Here is a 20,496-nt window from a genome sequence, read left to right on the forward strand (position 1 = left end):
TTGTTGCCAACATTTCTCAGTTTGCTGTTTATATTTCATTTCTAGTAATGCTATCTTCCGAATTATCAGTCTTTCCCCTTGTACTCTTTTTTTTTAGAGACTATTATTAAAGTCATTTCTTTTTTTAAAATACCTTTATTTTTAAGTTTATTTTTATGTGGTGCTGAGGATCACACCCAGTGCCTCATATGTGCTAGGCAAGCACTCTACCACTGAGCTACAACCCCAGCCCTCCCTTTGTACTCTTTTAAATCTTTTAAAAATATTTTTTAGTTGTCTATGGACCTTTTATTTATTTATATGTGGTGCTGAGAATCGAGCCCAGTGCCTCATGTATGCTAGGCAAGTGTTCTACCACTGAGCTGTGACCCTGGCCCCCCTTGTACTCTTTATCATTTCTTCTAATCACAGAAAGTGCTGTCTAATCCAGAGATTTAATAAAAATATATTTTGTTGAAGTTTTAAAAGGGTTGCTTTTGAGCATTTGATTCTTTCATTCCTTTTATAACAAGCAAAATTTTATCTTCAGAATTTATTATTTTAACTGCACATATTTATGGGGTATATCTTGATAACAGGATTATTTAGCATTCCCATCTCCTGGAACATTTTTTTTACAATTTCAATCAACACATAATGTACATATTTTTAAGGTACAGTGTGACATTTAATTACATGTATATAATGTACATTGACCAATTGGACTAATTAATGTTAATTTTGTGTTTGGAGTCTTTGAACTCCTCCCTTCTAGTTCTTCATTAACTATATATAATAGGATATTGTGAATTGTAGTCAAACAATATGTTGCAAAACACTAGAACTTATTACTTCATTGTAATATTAAAGAAGAACTAATATACAATGATATAAAGTCTACATTATTTCTCAATCTTATCTGGAGTTCATATTTAGTGTCATGGGAAAAATAAATTGACCTTTTTATTTTTCCAATTGGGTAATGAAGTTCTCCCCACCACTACATGAAAAATTCATCACTCTCCCACTGACTTCTGCTGTTGTCTCCTCTTGCATATGTTAAATTCACAACCATTTGCACCAAAAGCATAAACCTGAAACTTGGTACTCTGAGTGTAATAATGCAACTCAGAAGTGGGCCGAGTATGGTTGCCAGGTAACAAGATGGATAGCTGCAATAAGGTGAAAAAGAGAAAGTAGAAAAAGCCTCTATCAAGAAAGTTTTCCTTAAAAACTCCATCCTTGTTTGTGGCACTTGTTGCTATGACATTTCTTTCATTATGTCTGCAGATCTTTAGTTTCCTCATGCATCATATGCATGTAATAACACATGGTGCTATGCAATGAAAACTAACCCAAATAGCAAAACACAGGCTTTGGGGTCAGTCAGTCCTGTGTCTCATCCCTGGCTCCGTCACTAAATACCTACATGACCCTAAGTAAGTTTCTTAACTTTCTATCTGTTTTCCTTATCTGAAATATGTGTCAATTAATAGCAATCAAATTAATAGTTAATTAGAAATTGCATCACCTTTTCATTTCTATTTCAAAATGCCTGAAGAAAACAAAAGGAAAGGTTTATTTTGGTTCACAGTTTCAGAGGTTTCAGTCCATGGCAACTTGGCCCCATTGCTTTTGGGTATGTGGTGAGACAGTATATTATGGTGGAGGAAAGTTTATTCACCCATCCTGGTCAGAAAGCAAAGAGAGAGAGAGAGAGAGGAAAGGGCTGGGCATGCTCTCAATGACCTAACTTCTACCACTAGGCCCCACATCCTAAAGATTCTACCACCTCCCCATAGTTCCACAGGCTAGAGACCAAACATTTAGCATATCAGACTTTGGGGGACACTTAAGATTTAAACCATACTATAAATGAAAAATAATACTAATTCCTGTCTTAATACATTTAAAGGGCTTAGCCTGGGGTACCTGGCACATAATAAACTTCCAGTAAATCACAGTTGTTATGATTTTAATTTTTGTTGCCCTTGTGTTAGGGTCAGGGAGATAAAGAAGATTCAACAAAGGAACTAGGCACCAAAGATCTGGGAGAGGGAAGCCATGAGAGTGGTGTCATGGAAACAAGGGAAAATAGTATCAAGAAGAAGGGAGATAATGCAAAACGAGGTCACTCAAAGGCTGGTTTCTCCTGACCGGATGAAAGAGCAATTTTTATCTTCACATTTTAATGACTAATGTGAATGAAGGGAGAAGGGAGGGGAAAAACTGATAATTTTAAATGAGGAGTATCAAACACAAAATTCTCTAAAAGTCTTCTTTCACTTAATCTCATTATTCAACCCAGGTCTTCCATATCCTCTTTAAAGAAGGTACATATTTCAGGGCTGGAGTTGTAGCTCAGTGGAAGAGCGCTTACCTAGCATGTGTGAGGCACTGGGTTCAATTCTCAGCACCACATATAATAAATAAAATGAAAGTCCATCAACAACTAAAAAATATTTTAAAAAAGAAGGTATGTATTTCTCACATTAAGGAAAAGTCAATGTCACACAAATTGAAAAAGGAAAGTATCAGTTTTGCATCATTTTTTAGTAAAATAAAAATTCAGAGTTTCAAGTTTACACAATAGAAGAAGATGGGGAGGGAATAAAAGGGGATAAATTCCAGAGCAGGTTTTCAAAGCAACAAGTCTATATGGAACCTCGAAGTTAAAACTCCAGAGAAAACAAGTGCCATAATAGGGATAGCATTTTTTTTTTCAACATGGCTTCTGAAATAAATTGTGGCAACATAAATGGTAAATCTGGGGAAATCATTCAATGGCATTTCTAAAGTAAAATTAAGAATTGGTGAGCAGGAAAAGCAGGTAATGAAATGATTCTAATGATTTGGGATAGACGAACTATGGGTGGGTAGATATGGGAGGGGCTGGGGGGAAAATAAAGGGCTATAAAACTATAAGAGTTTTGGGGCCCCTGTGGCTTTGAGGGCCTGAGTGAAGCTGCCTCCTGCCTGCATGTGGGGGAGGGGTCCCCTTTGGCTCTACAGAGAGGGAGGTGGCTTCCAGAGGCACAGAGGTGCCCCAGAGGAATTCATGGATTGGGCCTTTTAAGCCATTGCCTCTGGTCAGACCTCAGCTAAGGGGTCAGAGGCAGAAAGGCCCTGCCAGTCTCCTTCTGGCCTTGAGGGTCAAGGAGGCTAAGGCTTAAGGCCAACATGGAATGCTGGGGGCAGGAGGGGGGTGATGGGCAGAGCCTCCACCCCTCTACTAAGAGATGAGAGAGGGTCCAGGGGAGGGGGCAGTTGTAAGGTGAGATTGTGGGGGTAGAGGTGGAACAGGACAAGAGGCCAGGGAGAAGCAGAGCTGATGGGGCTGCTTCTGGAAGGAGAAGCAGTGCAAGGCAAGTTCTGGGTGTGGCAGCTCATGGAAGGCTGCATGGGTTTCTAGTAGCACCTGGCATCTCCTCCCTGGGGCCTCAGCCTGTACCTGCTTTGTCCCTACTGAGTGAGCCACAGCCTGCTGACTTATTTAGAGTCCCAGCACCTACCCTCTTCCCCTCCCCCCCACAGCCCAGGATCCTACCCTGCTTCCTGTTCCTGTCAATCTGGAGGTGAGTGCTGCTGCCTGGTCATCATGCCCTCCCCCTCCTCTTCCCTACCCAGATAGCTGGATGCTTCCTCTCCACAGCAGGCCAGCTCCCACTGCTGTCCACCCTTCTTCTCAGCCCTATTGAGACCAATTGCCTTCTGGATAAACTGCCTCAGGTCCTCATGTCAACATTCATTTCCCTCAGCTCCCTGTTTAAATGAAACCATCCCTCCATCAGTCTGGTCTTGCTCAGAATAGGGACTGATGTACCTACAAGGAACATGGATCCTCAGGGACAGAGGTCAGATGTCATCTTTCATCACTCTCCAATCTCAGGTCAAGATACAGGGCAGGGGCATGTGTTCTTTCCAAATATGAACAGGAATGGAGCCTTGGGAACAACTGTTTTTTATTCTTCACCCACATATTTAGATCTCAGGATACATTAGAGGACATTGGGACATTATTAACTAGTAGGTGCAGATGTTGGCTATATTACTGAGGAGAAAGGTCAGTTGGGATAAGATGCTCTTGGACAGATATTTAGTCAATTTCACTTTCCCTTCTTATCTGTAAATGAGATTGATTAAAAAAAAACCCACCTCATTGTATGATATCCCACATATAGCTTCTATAATCGCTTTATTTTTCCTTTATCCTACTAAAAGTAACATCACACACAGATATTAAACGAGATGTGTGTGTGTGTGTGTGTGTGTGTGTATATATATATATATATATATATATACACACACACATATTCGATTACATAGAAGTCCACAAGATATATTTTTGGTGAAAAAATACACAGTATAGAACAGCACTTATATTTGATCACTTTCATCTATACATATATCTATTTGGGCACACAGGTACAGGCAAATATCCAGAAAGACATTCATCAAAGGGCTGACAATGGTTATAACAGGGGTGAGATTTCCAGGTAATTTATACTTTCATTCTTGTATTTTTCTTTATTTTTGAAAGGTTTAAGATACTCTTCATAAACAGAATAAAATCTTCAAAGAAAGACACACAGAGAGAATAGGCCCTTAAGCAGGCTGAAGAGGGAGCAAGGACAGAGGTCAAGGCATCCTTCTCCACTGCACTGGTATTCACAATCTCATTTTATTCCCAAAGGAAAACTTCATTGTGGATTAATTCATGCAGGTAGAAGCACCCCACCCCCACCCCACCTGCAGTTTCCCAAGCATCAGACTCTGAATACAGTTAAGGGTTCATTTAGGGCTGGGTCTAGCACCATACTGTGGCTCAGAAGGATCCTTGTGTTCTCGAAAGACCTCCCTTGCCCTCTCCTCTGTATGTGTTAGCTCCTGCAGAGTGATGATCAGATTCTCAAAAACCTGGGCCTTGTTGCTTTCATTGACACAGGTTTCTTTTGAATGGCCCTCCTTACCACAATAGGAGCAGCGAATTATGTACTTGCGCTTCCTGATTCTACGAATATCCCCAGGACCATCATTCTTATTCCCAGAATGGCCACTGGTAGAAGGAGATTCAGGCCCATAATTACTGGGGGGATCAATGACCACAACTTGGTCCTGAGATCTGGCCCTGCCTCTGGGAGGGGTGCCTGAGGATGACAGTGGAGGGTCCCCAGACTCCACCAGGATCACATCCTCATCTGAGTCATCAAGGGTATCATCTATCTCTATCACGTTGCCATTGTAGTCTGCATTACTGATCTCTATTGGCTGAGGGCCCTGAAATGCCACAGGGCTAGCTGCCCTCTCCATTACTGGCTCAGATCTTTTGGGTCGCTTCCGTTTAATAAAAGCGTCATCCCAATCTTCTTCCTCCCTTATCATCCTGATTAACTCCAGGAAATTGGGAAGATGCTCCTGCTCATTTGCATACATCCTGAGAAGACCCTTAAGCCTGAAGCGCAGGTCTCTATTCAGCTCAGCCCCTGCCAGGAGCTGGCGCAGTCGAGTCTGGTTTGCATCTTTCTCAGCTAGGATGCCTGCCTGAATAGCATTCTGGAGCTGCACCTCCAGACGGATCACATAAAGGGAGGCTTTCTCCCCTTCCGCCTGCAGGGTGTTAAAAAAATTACCATGGGCGGTCACATTGCTCTGAGACTCCCCAAACACCAGTTTCATTGCTCGCAAAAAATCCGACACATTCAAGTTAGGGTTGGCAGCCTGGAGCAAACGCATGACCTCCCGGGCAGGGCCCCTAAGGGTTTTCATCAGGCGGTTGAGCTTTTGTTCTTCTGACATATTCCAATCTGGCAGGACCCCATTGACTTGGGTCAGCCAGTTTTCAAAGGTTTCTTCCCCCTGGGCTGGCACCACCCTCCCCGAGAACAACTTCATGTTTCTTTCTGCCATGCTGATCATTAAAGGACCGAGACTCTGCCCCAGAGACCTCAACATGGAATGGGCCCAAGGAGGTAAAGGCGCATTCTGCCGCCGGCTGTTACCCACATGTGTAATGATGTTAGCCATGACTCAAGGCGATAGGGTATCTTAGTGCAAGATGCTCAGGCTTTTCAAAAAGCCTAATTTGCAGGAATACCCAGAGCAAGTTTCCTGGACCGTGCCTTGTAGGGACTGTAAGAGGGAGAGAAAAAAAAAAGTCAATAAAGTTGCAGGGATCCCAGTCTGCTGTAGCATTCTTTAAGCTCTTGAATACCCTGCAGTAGGTTTTATCTGCCCATTGCCCTAAAAAATATCCTTCAGGAGATTCAAAATAACAAAATAACAAGGTGTCCCTGCGCTAGACTTTTTTTCAGTCATTATCTATATCCCTTCCCACCTGTCCTCCAGGAGGGGCAGGAACTGTTGCTTAGAATTGTAGGTAAAAAACCTTTGAATCCAATGTTGAGCTCTCAAAAATAGAGTGCAACGGTGTAAGTCTCACAGATTTATGATAATAAGTAAAATATCCATTGATCTGATGGTCTTAGATCTCAATCACACCCCTTTCTCAAAGTCTACCCTGTTTTGGATTCTTACGCGTGCTGGGAAATTAGTGCTTGCCTTTATTTCATGTCCGGCCTCTGCAACAGGTGTCTTCAATGAGAGAGCTTGTCTCCCCAGTATGGCCGATCTTTGTCCACAGGGGGTCGCAGATCCGGGTGCTCTGAGCTTGGAGACTGCGCCACTGCGAAGGGATTGGAAGGGTCAAAGACGTCAGAAGCAGCCTCACCCGTCATGCTGCTACCCGCCCCCACCTCCACTATCACCAGGCAGAAAATTCCTTCTCCTATCTTTTGAATACCCCCACCCCCATTATACCCGCCCCCCCGGGAAACCATAAGCCTACCAGTTCTGCAATCAGACGCACAGAATTCAAGTTCAAAATTGGCTTTGATGGACCGCTATGGAGAAAGGGAATAGGAGTTAGATATCCCCACACCTCCGTATTTCATTTCAGGAAGAGATGAGATGCAAAGGGGATTCAAAGACAGCTTGAGAATCCTCTTTCATGCCCCTTGCCACCTCCCTAAAAATACCCCCTCCCCAGCCCTGGCAAATCTTACCCAGTCGCATCCAGGTGAACCCCACCTCCTTCCTCAGTGCAGCCAGGTCACGGGAGTGCGCCTTCCCCTGCTTTGCAGATACTGATTCTCCTAAGCCGGTAGCCGCCCGGCTCAGAACCGGTGGGCCTTCACTCTCTATTCTCTGCGTCATGCGAATTCCGCATCCCCCCCCCTCCTTTACCTTGGCTCCGCAGGTGGGCAACGGATGCTCTGGCGTCGCCTACAGTTCGGTTTCACCTTCCAGTCTCTGTGGCCCTGCAGGGGAAAAGGATGGCGCCTTCTCGGCTGCTAACGAACGCGGGCTGCCAGACTCTGCCAGCACCTCAGCAAGGCTGCCCAGAGAGGGGCGGCTGAGTCTAGGCAGCGCGGTTTCCAAGGCAGCCGCGGCTGCCCCCGCCCTCCGGCTCGGCCTGCCTGCCCAGCAGCGGCGGCTGCTTTTAGCCTCTGCCCATTGAGACAAAAGAGTGTGACGAGGGGCGGCGTGGCCAATCAGCGGGGCGCGGGGGCCGCCTCCCCGCACAGCCAAGGGCCCTGATGCTCAACCTAGCAAAGGGGGGAGCAGGCTGGCGGGGGCTGCGGCAGACAGGCGTGGGAGCCAGCGCGGCGTCAAGTGCAGCTCGGACCCACGGACCGGGCCCATTTACATTTCACTCGTGAGTTTGCTACTTCCTCTCACTTCCCTTCTTCCAATCCCCTTCCGCCTCGGCTGTCCTCTGCTCTTTGAGACTGGATGCTTTAAACACGAGGTGGGACAGAAAGCAAGTGAACAATGAGAGTTCCTCACCTTTGTATAGAGGGAAGAGGGTGGGTGGGAAGCATCTACTTTTTCCACTTTCCATGTCCAAGTGCGCTCACACGGGCATCTCATTTATTCTTCACAGTCTCCTTGAGAAGGCGGTAGCAGTGTGCCCATTTAACAGAGAGGGCGACATAAACACCCAGGCAGTACGGTTAGAAGTGCAGAGCTAAAGCTGACACTCAAGTCGTCATATCTGACTTCAAAGGCAGTTCTTTGTAAACACTCCTTTCTGCCATCATATTAAGGGTTAGTTGTGAAAAGCCTAAGTGGGCACGAGAGGACCAATTTGGGCTGTATATAATTAGCGAGCAAAGACTGTTATCTCCGTTTTACAGATGAGGAAATTGAACCAAAAGGAGCTTAAGCGTCTTGCCCTGTATCCTGCAGCAAATAAGTAGCAGTGTCCGATTTTGCACCCCAGTCCGTTGTTCTGTTGATGCCAGGTTTTTGCCCTGCTGTGCTGCCTGGAGAGCATTTTATGTAAGTAGTCTCAAACCATTTCAACAGCAACCTTGGTGTGATGGTGGTGCTGAGGGATGGGGTGAGGTGGGAATGGGGAAAACAAAAGAAGAGGAAGGCAATCTTTATGGTACCCATTGTACAGAAGAGGAAACTGATGCACTTTTCTTTTCCTTTTTTTTACACTAGATTTTACCCCACAACAAGCTGGCCAGTTTATACAAATAACATTATTTCTATAGCCCATTATGACTCCCAAAGGAGACAAGGCTCAGAGAGATGAAATAACTTGCCTAAAATTATCAGGTGAAGTCAAAATTTTGAATGAGTCTCTGAATACAGAATTCATGCTATTAACCAAAATGTGGGTAACCAGGCTGGCTGCCTCAGAGTCATCTTGGAGACCTTTGCAAGATGCAGATTCCTGGGCCATGTCTGGGGGTTTTGTCAAGGACTAGAAGTAAGCAGTGTGATCTGTATTTTTAACCATTGCTGTAGTTGATTCTGAGGTGTAGACCACTGTTCTAAGTGCCACACCATGCCGTAGGTTGTAAGTAAATGGGCCTGTCATCAGTATATTTGTCCAGAGCATACCTGTCATGAAATGTTACTCCCGGGCAAAGGTTCCTTCCTAGGGTCCTTCCTGAAATTGTATGCAAAGAATTTGAACTCTGTGTGTTTTTCTGAGTCTACAGCTTTGTCAATGTTTGAATGGATCCATGGCCCCAAAACAGTTAAGAACCACTCTGCAACAGTCTTTCTTCATGACATCTTCCTCCTTCAACTCCTGCTTGAGGAAGAAGTGTGAGAAATGAAACACTATTTGACCTCACCCCCACACCACAGCTCTGTGCCGCTGATATAGCTCTTTCATTTCCTGGCTCAAGGATAGGTTGCTAGGTTGCCCTTCTGTGAGCTCTTCAGGAGACTTCTCCTTTGCTGGCTTTGGCATCACTGGCCCCAGAGAAGGAGCAGCTCCATGGAAACGGCATGCAGGGCTGTCCAGAGTGAATGGGCCATGAAGCCAGTGGGTAGAAAACCTGCTCCATTTTCTTTGACTTCTGGTTCTTAGAGAGCAGGTATTACTTCCCTTATGTAGCCTGTGACCAGGAGGCCTTGATGGGACTTGTTCTTGATTCCTGATGCTTGGAAATAAATGAGCAGTTTGATGGTGTTCAACCCTGTTTGGTTCCGCTTCAACCTATTGAGGTACTTCACCTGTTTCTTTCTGCCCTCTTATTTATAACCTTGTTATCTGGAATTTCTTGGAATAACCAATCCAGATTTGGAGGGGGGAAGCACCTTCCATTCCAGAATTGTGGCCTTCCTCTTGGGGATGGAACAGTGTTTTAGTGGTGGTAGAAGGTGGAAAGTGCTAGAGGCACAAAGAAGATGGATTGTGCATCTTGCACAGGCAGGGGTGAGGCTGGCAGTAGCAAATGGGTATCCTTCAGACTCTTGCTTCTGCTCCCAGTGCTATGATGTTTGACCCTGGCCTCTCAGCAGACTCATATTCTATGTTTTTATTGGCCTTATCTCTAAATTGTGTATATGCCGTTGGACCTGGTGAGGGTGGAAACAGATAGGACCAAGAATATATCTCAGTGTTCTGACAAAAATACTAAAGGCAAATGAATTGTGTAAAGGTATAGGATTGGGCCATTAGAGCAAAGTAAGGGTCTCTTTGAGCAGCCTTGGGAGCAACATTGCAAATTTGCAAGTCCACTCCAATTGGATACAAAGATTCCTTATCTCTGGCCTCACATGTGGGAGTGTGTTCCAAATGATGGTTCTAATGAGACCACATTTTCCAGTTTCAACAAATAAGCCTTTTAAAAGCTTGAAGGTTAGGAGATAAAGCTCTCAGATGATACAATAATAGCAACTTTTGGCTGCCTGCCTCCTCCTTGCCAGGAACTTTCCATCTGTTATTTCATTTAAGTTTCTCAGCAACCTTTTTGAGACAGGTATTGTGATCCCATTTTGTAGAGTGGGAAACTGATTTTCAGGGAGGTTAAGTAACTTGTTTTAGGCCACACAACTTGAAAGTAGAGCTACTGGACTCTAGCCCAGGGCTGGCAGGGTCCAAAGCCCATGAAAACTCTACTGTCTTCCAAACAAGCAATTTAAAATGCATTCTGCAGAGCTGGTAGAGCACTTGCCTAGCATGTCTAAGGCCCTGGGTTGATCCCCAGTATTGTGGGGGAAAAAAACATTTGCAGATGACCCCTGCATACCACCAATGGCAGCCTTTGGAATCATTTAGTTGTAATCTTACCTTTTTGATATTATCTAATTTTTTAAAAAATGAGACTACTAACATCAGTTATGGAGCAACTTATATCCTCAGATGTTTTTGTTGTTGTTTTTGTTGTTGTCTGGTACTGGGGATTGAAGCCAGGGGCGCTTAACCACTGAACCACATCCTCAGCCATTTTTAAAATTTTATCTAGAGACAGAGTCTCACTGAGTTGCTAAGGGCCTTGCTGAGAAGCTGAGGCTGGCTTTGAACTTGCAATCCTCCTGCTTCAGCCTCCCAGGCCACTGGGATTACAGGTGTGTGTCACTGCACCTGGCTCCCCAGTTTTATATGATTCATTGCATGCAAGCTTTTTTTTTTTTGGTACTAGGGATTGAACACAGAGGTGCTTAGCCACTGAGCCAATCCCCATCCACAGCCTTTTTTAATATTTTGAGGCAGGGTCTCACTTAGTTGCTTAGGGCCTTGCTAAATTGCTGAGGCTGGCTTTGAACTTGAAATTCTCCTGTCTCAGCCTCCTGAGCCATGATGGGATTACAGGCATGGGCCACTATGCCTGGCTCATGCAACTTTCTTAACAGTAGTTCATAAATAATGACACTAGGACTCGAGAAGGTTAGGAGGCTTGGCTAAGGTTATAAATTTAGGAAATGGCAGAGTGAAACTCAAACCCCAGGGCTGCCTGACTGCAAAGTCCATGTATGTTCCCTGCAACATGCTGCAGTGGGGAAAACAAATATGGCCGTCATTCCATATTGGCTCCTCTGTCAGCCACGGCTCTGTCTCCTTTCACTGTCTGCTGCCAGCCACAAGCATAACTCACACTTTTTTTTTGGTACCAGGGATTGAACTCATGGGCACTCGCCCACTGAGCCATATCCTCAGCCCTATTTTGTATTTTATTTAGAGACAGGGTCTCACTGAGTTGCTTAGTGCTTTGCTTTTGCTGAAGTTGCCTTTGAACTCGTGATCCTCCTGCCTCAGCCTCACTAGCCAGTGGGATTACAGGTGTGCACCACCGTGCCCGGCTCCACTCATACTTTTAAGTCTGTGCTTTAGGCCTCTTCCTCAGCCTAGACACTTGCCCTCAATCTTCTACCTAGCAAAAGCCTACTCACTGTATAAGGATTGAAATCAGATGCCTTTCCTCAGAGAAATATTTTGTTAACACATATTAATTGTACATATTCATGAAATTCAGTGTGATGTTTCCATATATACATACAGCATAAACTGATCATATCCACCCACCCTTCTTCCACCTTCCTCTCACCCTCCCATCCTCCCCAACCTCTAGTAATCACTATTCTACATTCAAATTGACATTTTTAGTTTCTACATATGAGAGAGAACATGCAGTACTTCTCTTTCTGTATCTGGCTAATTTCATATAATATCCTCCAGTTTCATCCATTTTGCTAAAAATGACAGGATTTCATTGTTCTTTATGGCTGAATAATATTTCATTGTGTATATACCATATTTCTTTATCCTTTTATGTATTGATGGGCAGCTAGGGTAATTCCCTGTCTTGGCTACTGTGAAGAGTGCTGCAATAAACATGGGCATGAAGTACTTCATTGGAATGCTGATTTCATTCGCTTTGGATATATACCCAGGAGTAGATAGCTGGATCATATGGTAGTGTTATTTTTAGTTTTCTGAGGAACCTCCATATTTTCCATAGTAGCTGTACTCATTTATGTTCCCACCAGCTTTGAGTGTCCCCTATCCTGAGTGGAACACATTGTTCTTGTCTTTCTGCTTCGACTTTGATTAGTGTCATTTTGTCGTCCAGTAAAGTTGAGCTCATTGTTGAGCTGTCTCACCCACTGAATTTTCAAGGCCTTGAGAGCAGGCACCCAGTCCTATTCATCTCTAGCTATGCAGTAATTTAATGGCTTAGAAGATGATCAATACATGTTTGTAAGGTGTTCAAAGGACTGGCTAAGGATGCCCCAAATGAATGGACAAATGTTGAGCTGGATCTGGGGATGGTCACACTGGATACCCATTTGCACTAGACTGGTAAGAGGAGTCTGGACTACCCTGGGGTCATCTGACTGTGTTGTAAACATAGGAGGCAGATCATAGGGTTCAGGTGATAACTGCTCATGCCCGACTCCAGGCCCATTCTTTACTTTGGAATTCATGTTAAAGGGACAGACTCTCCTGGATCACTTATGGTGCATGTCTGCATTCATGGAAGAAAGGCCTTTCCTGGCTCCCATATGAACATGAGGTTTGTTCCACCATGCTTCTTGTTCTGGTTATGGCTGGCTTGACAGTGTCCTGTAGGAGCAAATGCTCTGTGGAGACAGAGGGTAAGGTTGGGAAGCATCTTTTTAAAATATATTTTTTGTTGAAGCCACCAAGTCATGGATTCTCAGCCACTTGATCTCTTTTTGTTATTTTTTTTTTTTTAAAGGGGAGGGGAGTTAATCCTTTCCCTAGGCATGGGTTTCACATCATAATGTTCTTATAATTTCATTTTATTATAAAGTCTATTTTTTTTAAAAGAGAGAGAGAGAGAGAGATTTTTTAATATTTATTTTTTAGTTTTCAGCGGTTTTTGTTTGTATGTGGTGCTGAGGATCGAACCCGGGCTGCACGCATGCCAGGTTGAGCACGCTACCGCTTGAGTCACATCACCAGCCCTATTTTTGTTATTGTTGTTGTTGATGGATCTTTATTTTATTTGCTTATTTATATGTGGTGCTGGGAATCGAACGCAGTGCCTCATGCATACAAGACAAGCACTCTATTGCTGAGCTACAACTCCAGCCCCGCCCCTCAATCTCTTATATTTTTGATCTTTGAAGCCACCTTTGTGGTAAGTCTTATGGCCATCATTTTGTAGCTGAAGAATATGAGACTGAATGAAGCTAGTGTCTTGCCCAACGTTACACAGCTAAGCAAATAATGAAGACTGGATTCAGTCTCAGATCAGTAGGTCCCCAAAGCATCTTTTTTTTTTTAAATGGTTGAAGACTTCCGGTTTATTTATTTAATTTTTTTTTGAATTTTTGAATTTATTTTTTAGTTTTTGGCAGACACTTCCCCAGACACTTCCCCAGCCCCTCCCCAAAGCATCTTAAAAGAAAAATACACAGAAGAAATGTGGGCTTCCTTTCCCCTATAAAATAGAATTATATTTATAAAATGATGAATTGGATATTTAAGGTAAGTTGTTTCTAAATTATTGTTTATCTTTAATCTCTCAAAAACATTTGCATAAATGACAGAAGGAAGGGGTAGAAAAATATAATTCCTCTACAACTATTGGACTGAATTTCTCCATATTTACCCCCTATAAATTACGCAGTTATAGGGATACCTACAGAACATTTTGCCCTGTCTCCTCATTTTATAACCAAGGTGTCATGAATTTCTAAAGGTCATATTAAAAAGTTGATAATAGAACTGGTGCTTAGAAACCAGTCTGCCAAATCCTAGCCATTTTATTTTATTTATTTATTTTAAAATTTTTTTAGTTGTAGATGGACAAAATATTTTTATTTTATTTTTTTATGTGGTGCTGAGGATCAAACCCAGTGCCTCACACATGCCAGGCAAGCATTCAACCACTGAGATACAGCCCCAGCCCAAATCCTAGCCATTTTATATCTGCTAAATCAGCCTGCCTCATAGAGTCAGTGAACCCAGATTTATAAAAAGGTGGGGAGAAAGTAAAATATTACTGCACTCTGAACTAGAAGAGGAGACAAACATTTTGCTCACCACCTGTCTCTACTTAGGTATACAAAAGACTTGCGAAACAAGACCTTTGATAGAAGAATTTACTGTTGGGGCCCTTGTGGCTTTGGGGGCCTGAGTGGAGCTGCCTCCTGCCTGCATGTGGGGGAAGGGTCCCCTTTGGCTCTACAGAGAGGGAGGTGGCTTCCAGAGGCCCAGAGGTGCCCCAGAGGAATTCATGGATTGGGCCTTTTAAGCCATTGCCTCTGGTCAGACCTCAGCTAAGGGGTCAGAGGCAGAAAGGCCCTGCCAGTCTCCTTCTGGCCTTGAGGGTCAAGGAGGCTAAGGCTTAAGGCCAACATGGAATGCTGGGGGCAGGAGGGGGGTGATGGGCAGAGCCTCCACCCCTCTACTAAGAGATGAGAGAGGGTCCAGGGGAGGGGGCAGTTGTAAGGTGAGATTGTGGGGGTAGAGGTGGAACAGGACAAGAGGCCAGGGAGAAGCAGAGCTGATGGGGCTGCTTCTGGAAGGAGAAGCAGTGCAAGGCAAGTTCTGGGTGTGGCAGCTCATGGAAGGCTGCATGGGTTTCTAGTAGCACCTGGCATCTCCTCCCTGGGGCCTCAGCCTGTACCTGCTTTGTCCCTACTGAGTGAGCCACAGCCTGCTGACTTATTTAGAGTCCCAGCACCTACCCTCTTCCCCTCCCCCCCACAGCCCAGGATCCTACCCTGCTTCCTGTTCCTGTCAATCTGGAGGTGAGTGCTGCTGCCTGGTCATCATGCCCCCCCCCCTTCCCTACCCAGATAATTGTATGCTTCCTCTCCACAGCAGGCCAGCTCCCGCTGCTGTCCATCCTTCTCAGCGGTGTGCCTTCTGGACAAACTGCCTCAGGTTTGCACTGAGCATTCATTTCTTTTTGCTTACTGTATTTATTTTCTTCCTCCCTCCCTTCTTACCCCCACCATTTTTTTGAAACAGGTTTTTACTACATCGCCCAGTCTAGTTTCCAGCTCATAGGCTCAAAGGTAGTCTCCTGCCTCAGCTTCCCAAGTATCTGGGATCACAGTCATAAACCACCATAGCTGGCTCTCATTTATTTTTTTTAAGTATTTTTTAATTGTAGGTGGACACAATATTTTTATTTTATTTATTTATTTTTATGTGGTGCTGAGGATCGAACCCAGTGCCTCACATGTACTAGGTGAGCACTCTACACTGAGCCACAACCACAGCCTCTCTCATTTCCTTTTGATCCCAAAGTTCTACCATTGTCCTCGTTCCCAAGTTGGTTCTCATAATACTCCACCTGCTTCCAAACCTTTTAATAGTTTAATAGTTTACATTACCTTTTCTTTCTAGAACTGTGATTCTGAAACCCAGGGCTGTTTTGTATCCCTGGGGACTAAGGGTCATGTCTAGAGAAATTTTCAATTGTCACATTGGGTGGGTCTTTATTGGTATGCAGTGAGTAGAAGCCAGGCATGCCACTAAACGTCCTATCTTGCACAGGACTAGAACTGATAATAAATATCCTGCTCACAATGTCAATGGTGTCAAAGTTGTGAAACACTGCTTTATTATTTAGGTACTCCTCTTTTTTAAAAAAAAATGTAGTTGTAGATGGATAGCATGCCATTAGTTTATTTGTTTCATTTTCTTGTGGTGCTGAGGATTGAACCCAGTGCCTCACACATGCTAGGCAAGTGCTCTGCCACTGAGCCACAACCCCAGCCCCGTAGGTACTCTTGTTAAATGTTAAACTTGGAATTTGCCAGGTGCTGAACTTCTTGTCATTGTACTCCAAGGGGTAGCTGTTTTTTCCTTCTCTCAACTGGGAGAGGGGACCATGCATTGCTTTAAGACAGCTACAATTTAGGCAGAAATCTATAGGGGGTGAAGAAATTCTCCCCTCCCCATATTTACTACCAACTTTTACTTATTTATTTATTTAGGTACTGGGGATTAAATCCAGAGGCACTTAACCATTGAGCCACATCCCCAGGCCCTTTTAAAAAAATATTTATTTTTTAGTTATAGTGGACACAATATCTTTATTTTATATTTATGTGGCATTGAGGATCGAGCCCAGGGCCCTCGCACATGCTAGGCGAGTGCTCTACTTCTGAGCCACAACGGCCACCCCACCCCAGCCCTTTTTTATATCTTATTTTGAGACAATATCTTGCCAAGTTGCTTAGGGCCTTTCTAAGTTGCTGAGGCCGTCTTTGAAATTGCAATCCTTCTACCTCAGCCTACTGAGGATTACAGCATACCCCACTGTGCCTGGAACTACCAACTTTTTTAGAGGAAGTGTTGCACCACATCTTTTGAACACCTTTTTTTGGTACTAGGGATTGAACCCAGGGATGCTTAACCACTGAGCTACATCCCATCCCCTTTTAAAAAGTATTTTATTTAGAGACAGGGTCTCAATGAGTTGCTTAGGGCCTTCCTAAGTTGCTGAGGCTGGCTTTGAATTCATGATCCTCCTGCCTCAGCCTCCGGAGCCGCTGGGATTACAGGCACGCACCACCTCGCCCCACCTCTGAACGCCTTTTTAAAGAAAATTTGAGGGGACCTAATGAGTGTAGTTTAGTGGTAGAACACTTTACCTAGCATGTAGGAGGCCCTGGGTTCAATCCCTAGTGTTACACATACACATACAATGTTTTCGGAAAGAAAATAGTAACAGTCTAGTAGTAGTTAATAAAATGCAAAGTTTTATTCAGTGAAAGTTGAATGCAGTAGGTTTTAGAGCCCTCTCTCTTCAGTTTTCATGATTTTAATTTGTAATCCTTTAAATATTGGAATATTTGCTGTGTCCAAAAAATATTCTAGATGTGACTATGAAAAACTAACTATCTTGGGCTTGGGTTGTCATGCAGTAGTAGAGCGCTTGCCTAATGTGTGAGGCTTTGGGTTCAATCCTCAGCACCACATAAATATAAATAAATAAATAAAATAAAGGTATTGTGCCCATCTACAACTAAAAAGAAAATGAAAAAAAAAAAACCTTAACTATATTTTAATTTAAGGCTGGTGAATTCTTAATTTGTTAAGGGTATGCCTGTTTCTCAGAAACTGGCCCAAAGTGTTGCTTATTTACGTAGACTTGAGTTTCTTGGGGCTCCGTTTCTAACCAAGCAATGATAATGCTGACTAACATATTTAAATTGTCAATCTAACTCTCCTCACCTTTGCCAGTTTCTTCCAGCTGCAACCAGTTGTCTTCAGCATGGGGGAGCAGAACCACTCTGCTGGAAAAGAGCTTCAGCACAGGACACGAACAGAGGCTCCAGCAAAGAAAAACTGGCACCCCCAAGCCTACACTCTTGGGGCCATTTCCAACTTTATGTCTACTTTTCTGACCTTTCCTATCTATAAGGTGGTATTCCGGCAGCAGATCCATGCTATGGCAGTGTCAGAGGCTGTGAGACAGCTTTGGCATGAAGGTCCTCAGTACTTCTACAGGGGAATCTACCCTCCTCTTCTCTCCAAGACATTGCAAGGGACTCTGCTATTCGGGACTTACGATAGCCTGCTGTGCTCTCTTTCCCCTGATGGGCCACATTCCCTGGGACACCGATGGACTGCAGGACTCATGTCTGGGGTGGTGGAGGCTGTGGCACTCAGCCCCTTTGAAAGAGTTCAAAATGTCCTCCAGGATGGTCGCAAGCAAGCTCGCTTCCCCAGCACCTTCAGCATTCTCAAGGAATTCAACTCTTATGGGCTGTGGGGGCGGCTGTCACTGGGCTATTATCGGGGTTTCTGGCCTGTCCTTGTCAGGAATAGCCTGGGGAGTGCTCTCTATTTCTCTTTCAAGGATCCCATCCAGGATGGCTTGGCAGAGCAAGGCCTGCCCCATTGGGTTCCTGCACTGGTGTCTGGTAGTGTCAATGGAACAATCACCTGTCTAGTTCTGTATCCTCTGATTGTGCTGGTTGCCAATATGCAGTCCCATATTGGCTGGCAGAGAATGCCAAGCCTGTGGGCTTCTGCCCAGGATGTGTGGGACACTCGGGGTCGAAAGGTACTCCTGATCTACCGAGGAGGTTCCCTGGTTATCCTAAGGTCCAGCGTGACGTGGGGCCTCACTACTGCTATCCACGACTTCCTGCAGAGGAAGTCTCACTCCAGGAAAGAGCTGAAAGACTGACTAGCTGCAGGAAGTGTGGCCATGGCATCTTTGTTCTTCTCAATCTTCCATGGTTGCTCCTATCTAACTTACTTCTTTGGCTCGGTTACCTAATGCAGCCATTTTTTAGCATCTGTCATTGCAGAAGTTCCCAACTACTAGCCTGTTGGGAACAGACAAAGCCCAACAGGAACTTTTGGTCAGAAAGAGAAAGTCCCTCCAGTCTATCCACAGCTTCAGTAGCCTCAGAGCCAGAAGGCCTTTAAATAACTTGTAACCTAGATTAAATGTCATTCTTTTAAGGGATTCCTTAATAAGAAGACAGTTCAGCAGATGAATTGACTCAGGCTTTCTGAGTTCTGGGACCACTCCAGGTGTCCTCCAGACCAAATTGAGATCTCCAATTTCAAAGAACTATTCTTGACCTTGAAGATGGAGATTCCATGAACCTTCTCAGATTGTCACATTCACTGCCTCTACCCCAATCACTAACCCTTCTTCAGGCTACAGGGCCTAGTTTCAGGGTAGCAGCTGTGGCTGGAAATCTTAAATTTGGTTCGCTTCATCTCATCAGGTGCCACAAGATCTGGTGGGGCCAAAAATGTAAGTGTGAAGAAATTTGGTTCCTGATGGAAATAATATAAGACTTTGAAAGATGAGATTTAATTACATGCAAAATAGAAAAAAATACAATATGTTGCTTGGTGTTACCTGCTGGGACATTTTTGATATCAAGGTAACATGGCCTAGAAACTACTTGAGTTTCCCTAAGAAATCTGGAAGTGAAATCACCATATCTCTTCACAAATAATTATGTGTTTTGTTGATGTGGATAGTTACTATGACATAAAGATCAGAAATTTTAGTCCTGTCATTCAGAGACATTAAAAATATGGTCTCCCTATAACTTAAACATTAACACACTGCTCCCACTTATGTGGACCCCATAAGCCAGCCAAAATGAATTATTGTTTCCTTCCCAAACATGCCATGAACTTAACCCATGGTCATACTTTGGCCCATGCTATTCCCTCTTTGCCTGCAGTTCTTCTTTTGGCCAGTCTGCCAAAATCCTTCTAGTTCTTCAAAGCCCAGCTCAGATACACCTTCTGTATGGAGCGTCTTCTCCATTTCCCCTACCTGAATGTGACATTAGTATCTTATGATGCCCCTTTCCAACAGCACATCAATGTGGCACTATTTCCATAATGTCACTGATTTGGCTTCGTGTTCTTGGTGTTCTTCAATACCTCCTACTAGACTGTAAAACTTCTTGAAAGCAGGGATTCTTGTATATGAATTTTTAAATCCTCCATTGTGCCTAGGTGCTCAATAATGTTGGTGAATTATTGAATCGATTATCAAGCTGTGATATGGTCTATATCCTCAGGGTGCTGTCCCTTGTACATGAAGATAATGTTACTTACTCATTGTCAGCAAGATACATCCCTTTTGGGGTGTGTTTTGTTTTAATAGTGGATTTAGTTTTGTGCTAATGATAATGATTTCAACAATGATGATAATAATAATAATAATAACACAAATGATGATGATAATAATTATAACAATAAATGACTTTCAATGGGAACACAAGGATGAGTTTGTGTTTTTTTGTTTTTTTGTTTTTTTGTTTGGTGGTGCCGGGGATTGAACCCAGAACCTTGTGCATGTAAGGCAAGCACTCTACCACGTGGGCCATATCCCCAGCCCCTGAGTTTGTGTTGTTGATGGCATATTTTTTATTAAGACCCCTTTAGCAACTGAAATTTCAAGAACAGAATCACATTGCATAGCTATCCCATTCATTTCCACTGTGGAATTTTGAGTATTTCCAAGATGGCATGTGTTGTAATTCTTCCTTTATATCATGATAATGCCCTCCACTTGCACTTCCTTGCCGACCTAAATGTGTCCTTTAAATAACTGGATTATAGATCTAGCAATGATAATTCTCCATTGAATGTGATAAAAATTAAAGACACAGTTATTGACTATATAGTATTAGCATTTGCCACTGAGGTCAATAGGACATGGATGTCCAGAAGGGCTGCAGGTGTGCTTCCACATCTGCAGAACTGGATGCGTTGGAGTAATGCTGTTGGCCCTC

The 20,496-nt window shown here is 43.8% G+C and overlaps 2 protein-coding genes across 6 annotated transcripts; one reads left to right on the forward strand and one right to left on the reverse strand.

The window, feature by feature from the left end:
* Positions 1-4,143: 4,143 nt before the first annotated feature.
* Positions 4,144-7,506, reverse strand: Zcchc18 (zinc finger CCHC-type containing 18). Of its 3 annotated transcripts, none has more exons than XM_048796838.1 (4): positions 7,222-7,506; positions 6,824-6,828; positions 6,538-6,661; positions 4,144-6,108 (listed from the first exon to the last, which is right to left on the reverse strand). In XM_048796838.1, exon 4 carries the CDS (start codon positions 6,001-6,003, stop codon positions 4,771-4,773), a length of 1,233 nt encoding a protein of 410 aa, XP_048652795.1. In that variant the 5' UTR covers positions 6,004-6,108; positions 6,538-6,661; positions 6,824-6,828; positions 7,222-7,506; the 3' UTR covers positions 4,144-4,770. The 3 variants fall into 3 exon arrangements, with proteins under 3 accessions (XP_048652795.1, XP_015353474.1, XP_048652794.1); XM_015497988.2 differs by having other exon boundaries at positions 6,824-6,878; XM_048796837.1 differs by lacking the exon at positions 7,222-7,506 and adding an exon at positions 7,041-7,215 and having other exon boundaries at positions 6,824-6,878.
* Positions 7,507-7,531: 25 nt separating this feature from the next.
* On the forward strand, positions 7,532-19,976 carry Slc25a53 (solute carrier family 25 member 53). Of its 3 annotated transcripts, none has more exons than XM_048796840.1 (4): positions 7,533-7,693; positions 8,175-8,319; positions 15,086-15,145; positions 17,459-19,976. In XM_048796840.1, exons 2-4 carry the CDS (start codon positions 8,276-8,278, stop codon positions 18,408-18,410), a joined length of 1,056 nt encoding a protein of 351 aa, XP_048652797.1. In that variant the 5' UTR covers positions 7,533-7,693; positions 8,175-8,275; the 3' UTR covers positions 18,411-19,976. The 3 variants fall into 3 exon arrangements, with proteins under 3 accessions (XP_015353429.2, XP_048652797.1, XP_048652796.1); XM_048796839.1 differs by having other exon boundaries at positions 7,534-7,693; positions 15,083-15,145; XM_015497943.2 differs by lacking the exon at positions 15,086-15,145 and having other exon boundaries at positions 7,532-7,693.
* The last annotated feature ends 520 nt before the right edge of the window (positions 19,977-20,496 follow it).

The sequence above is a fragment of the Marmota marmota genome, unplaced genomic scaffold (genome assembly GCF_001458135.2).
Source record: "Marmota marmota marmota unplaced genomic scaffold, marMar, whole genome shotgun sequence".
NCBI classification, from domain to species: domain Eukaryota; kingdom Metazoa; phylum Chordata; class Mammalia; order Rodentia; family Sciuridae; genus Marmota; species Marmota marmota.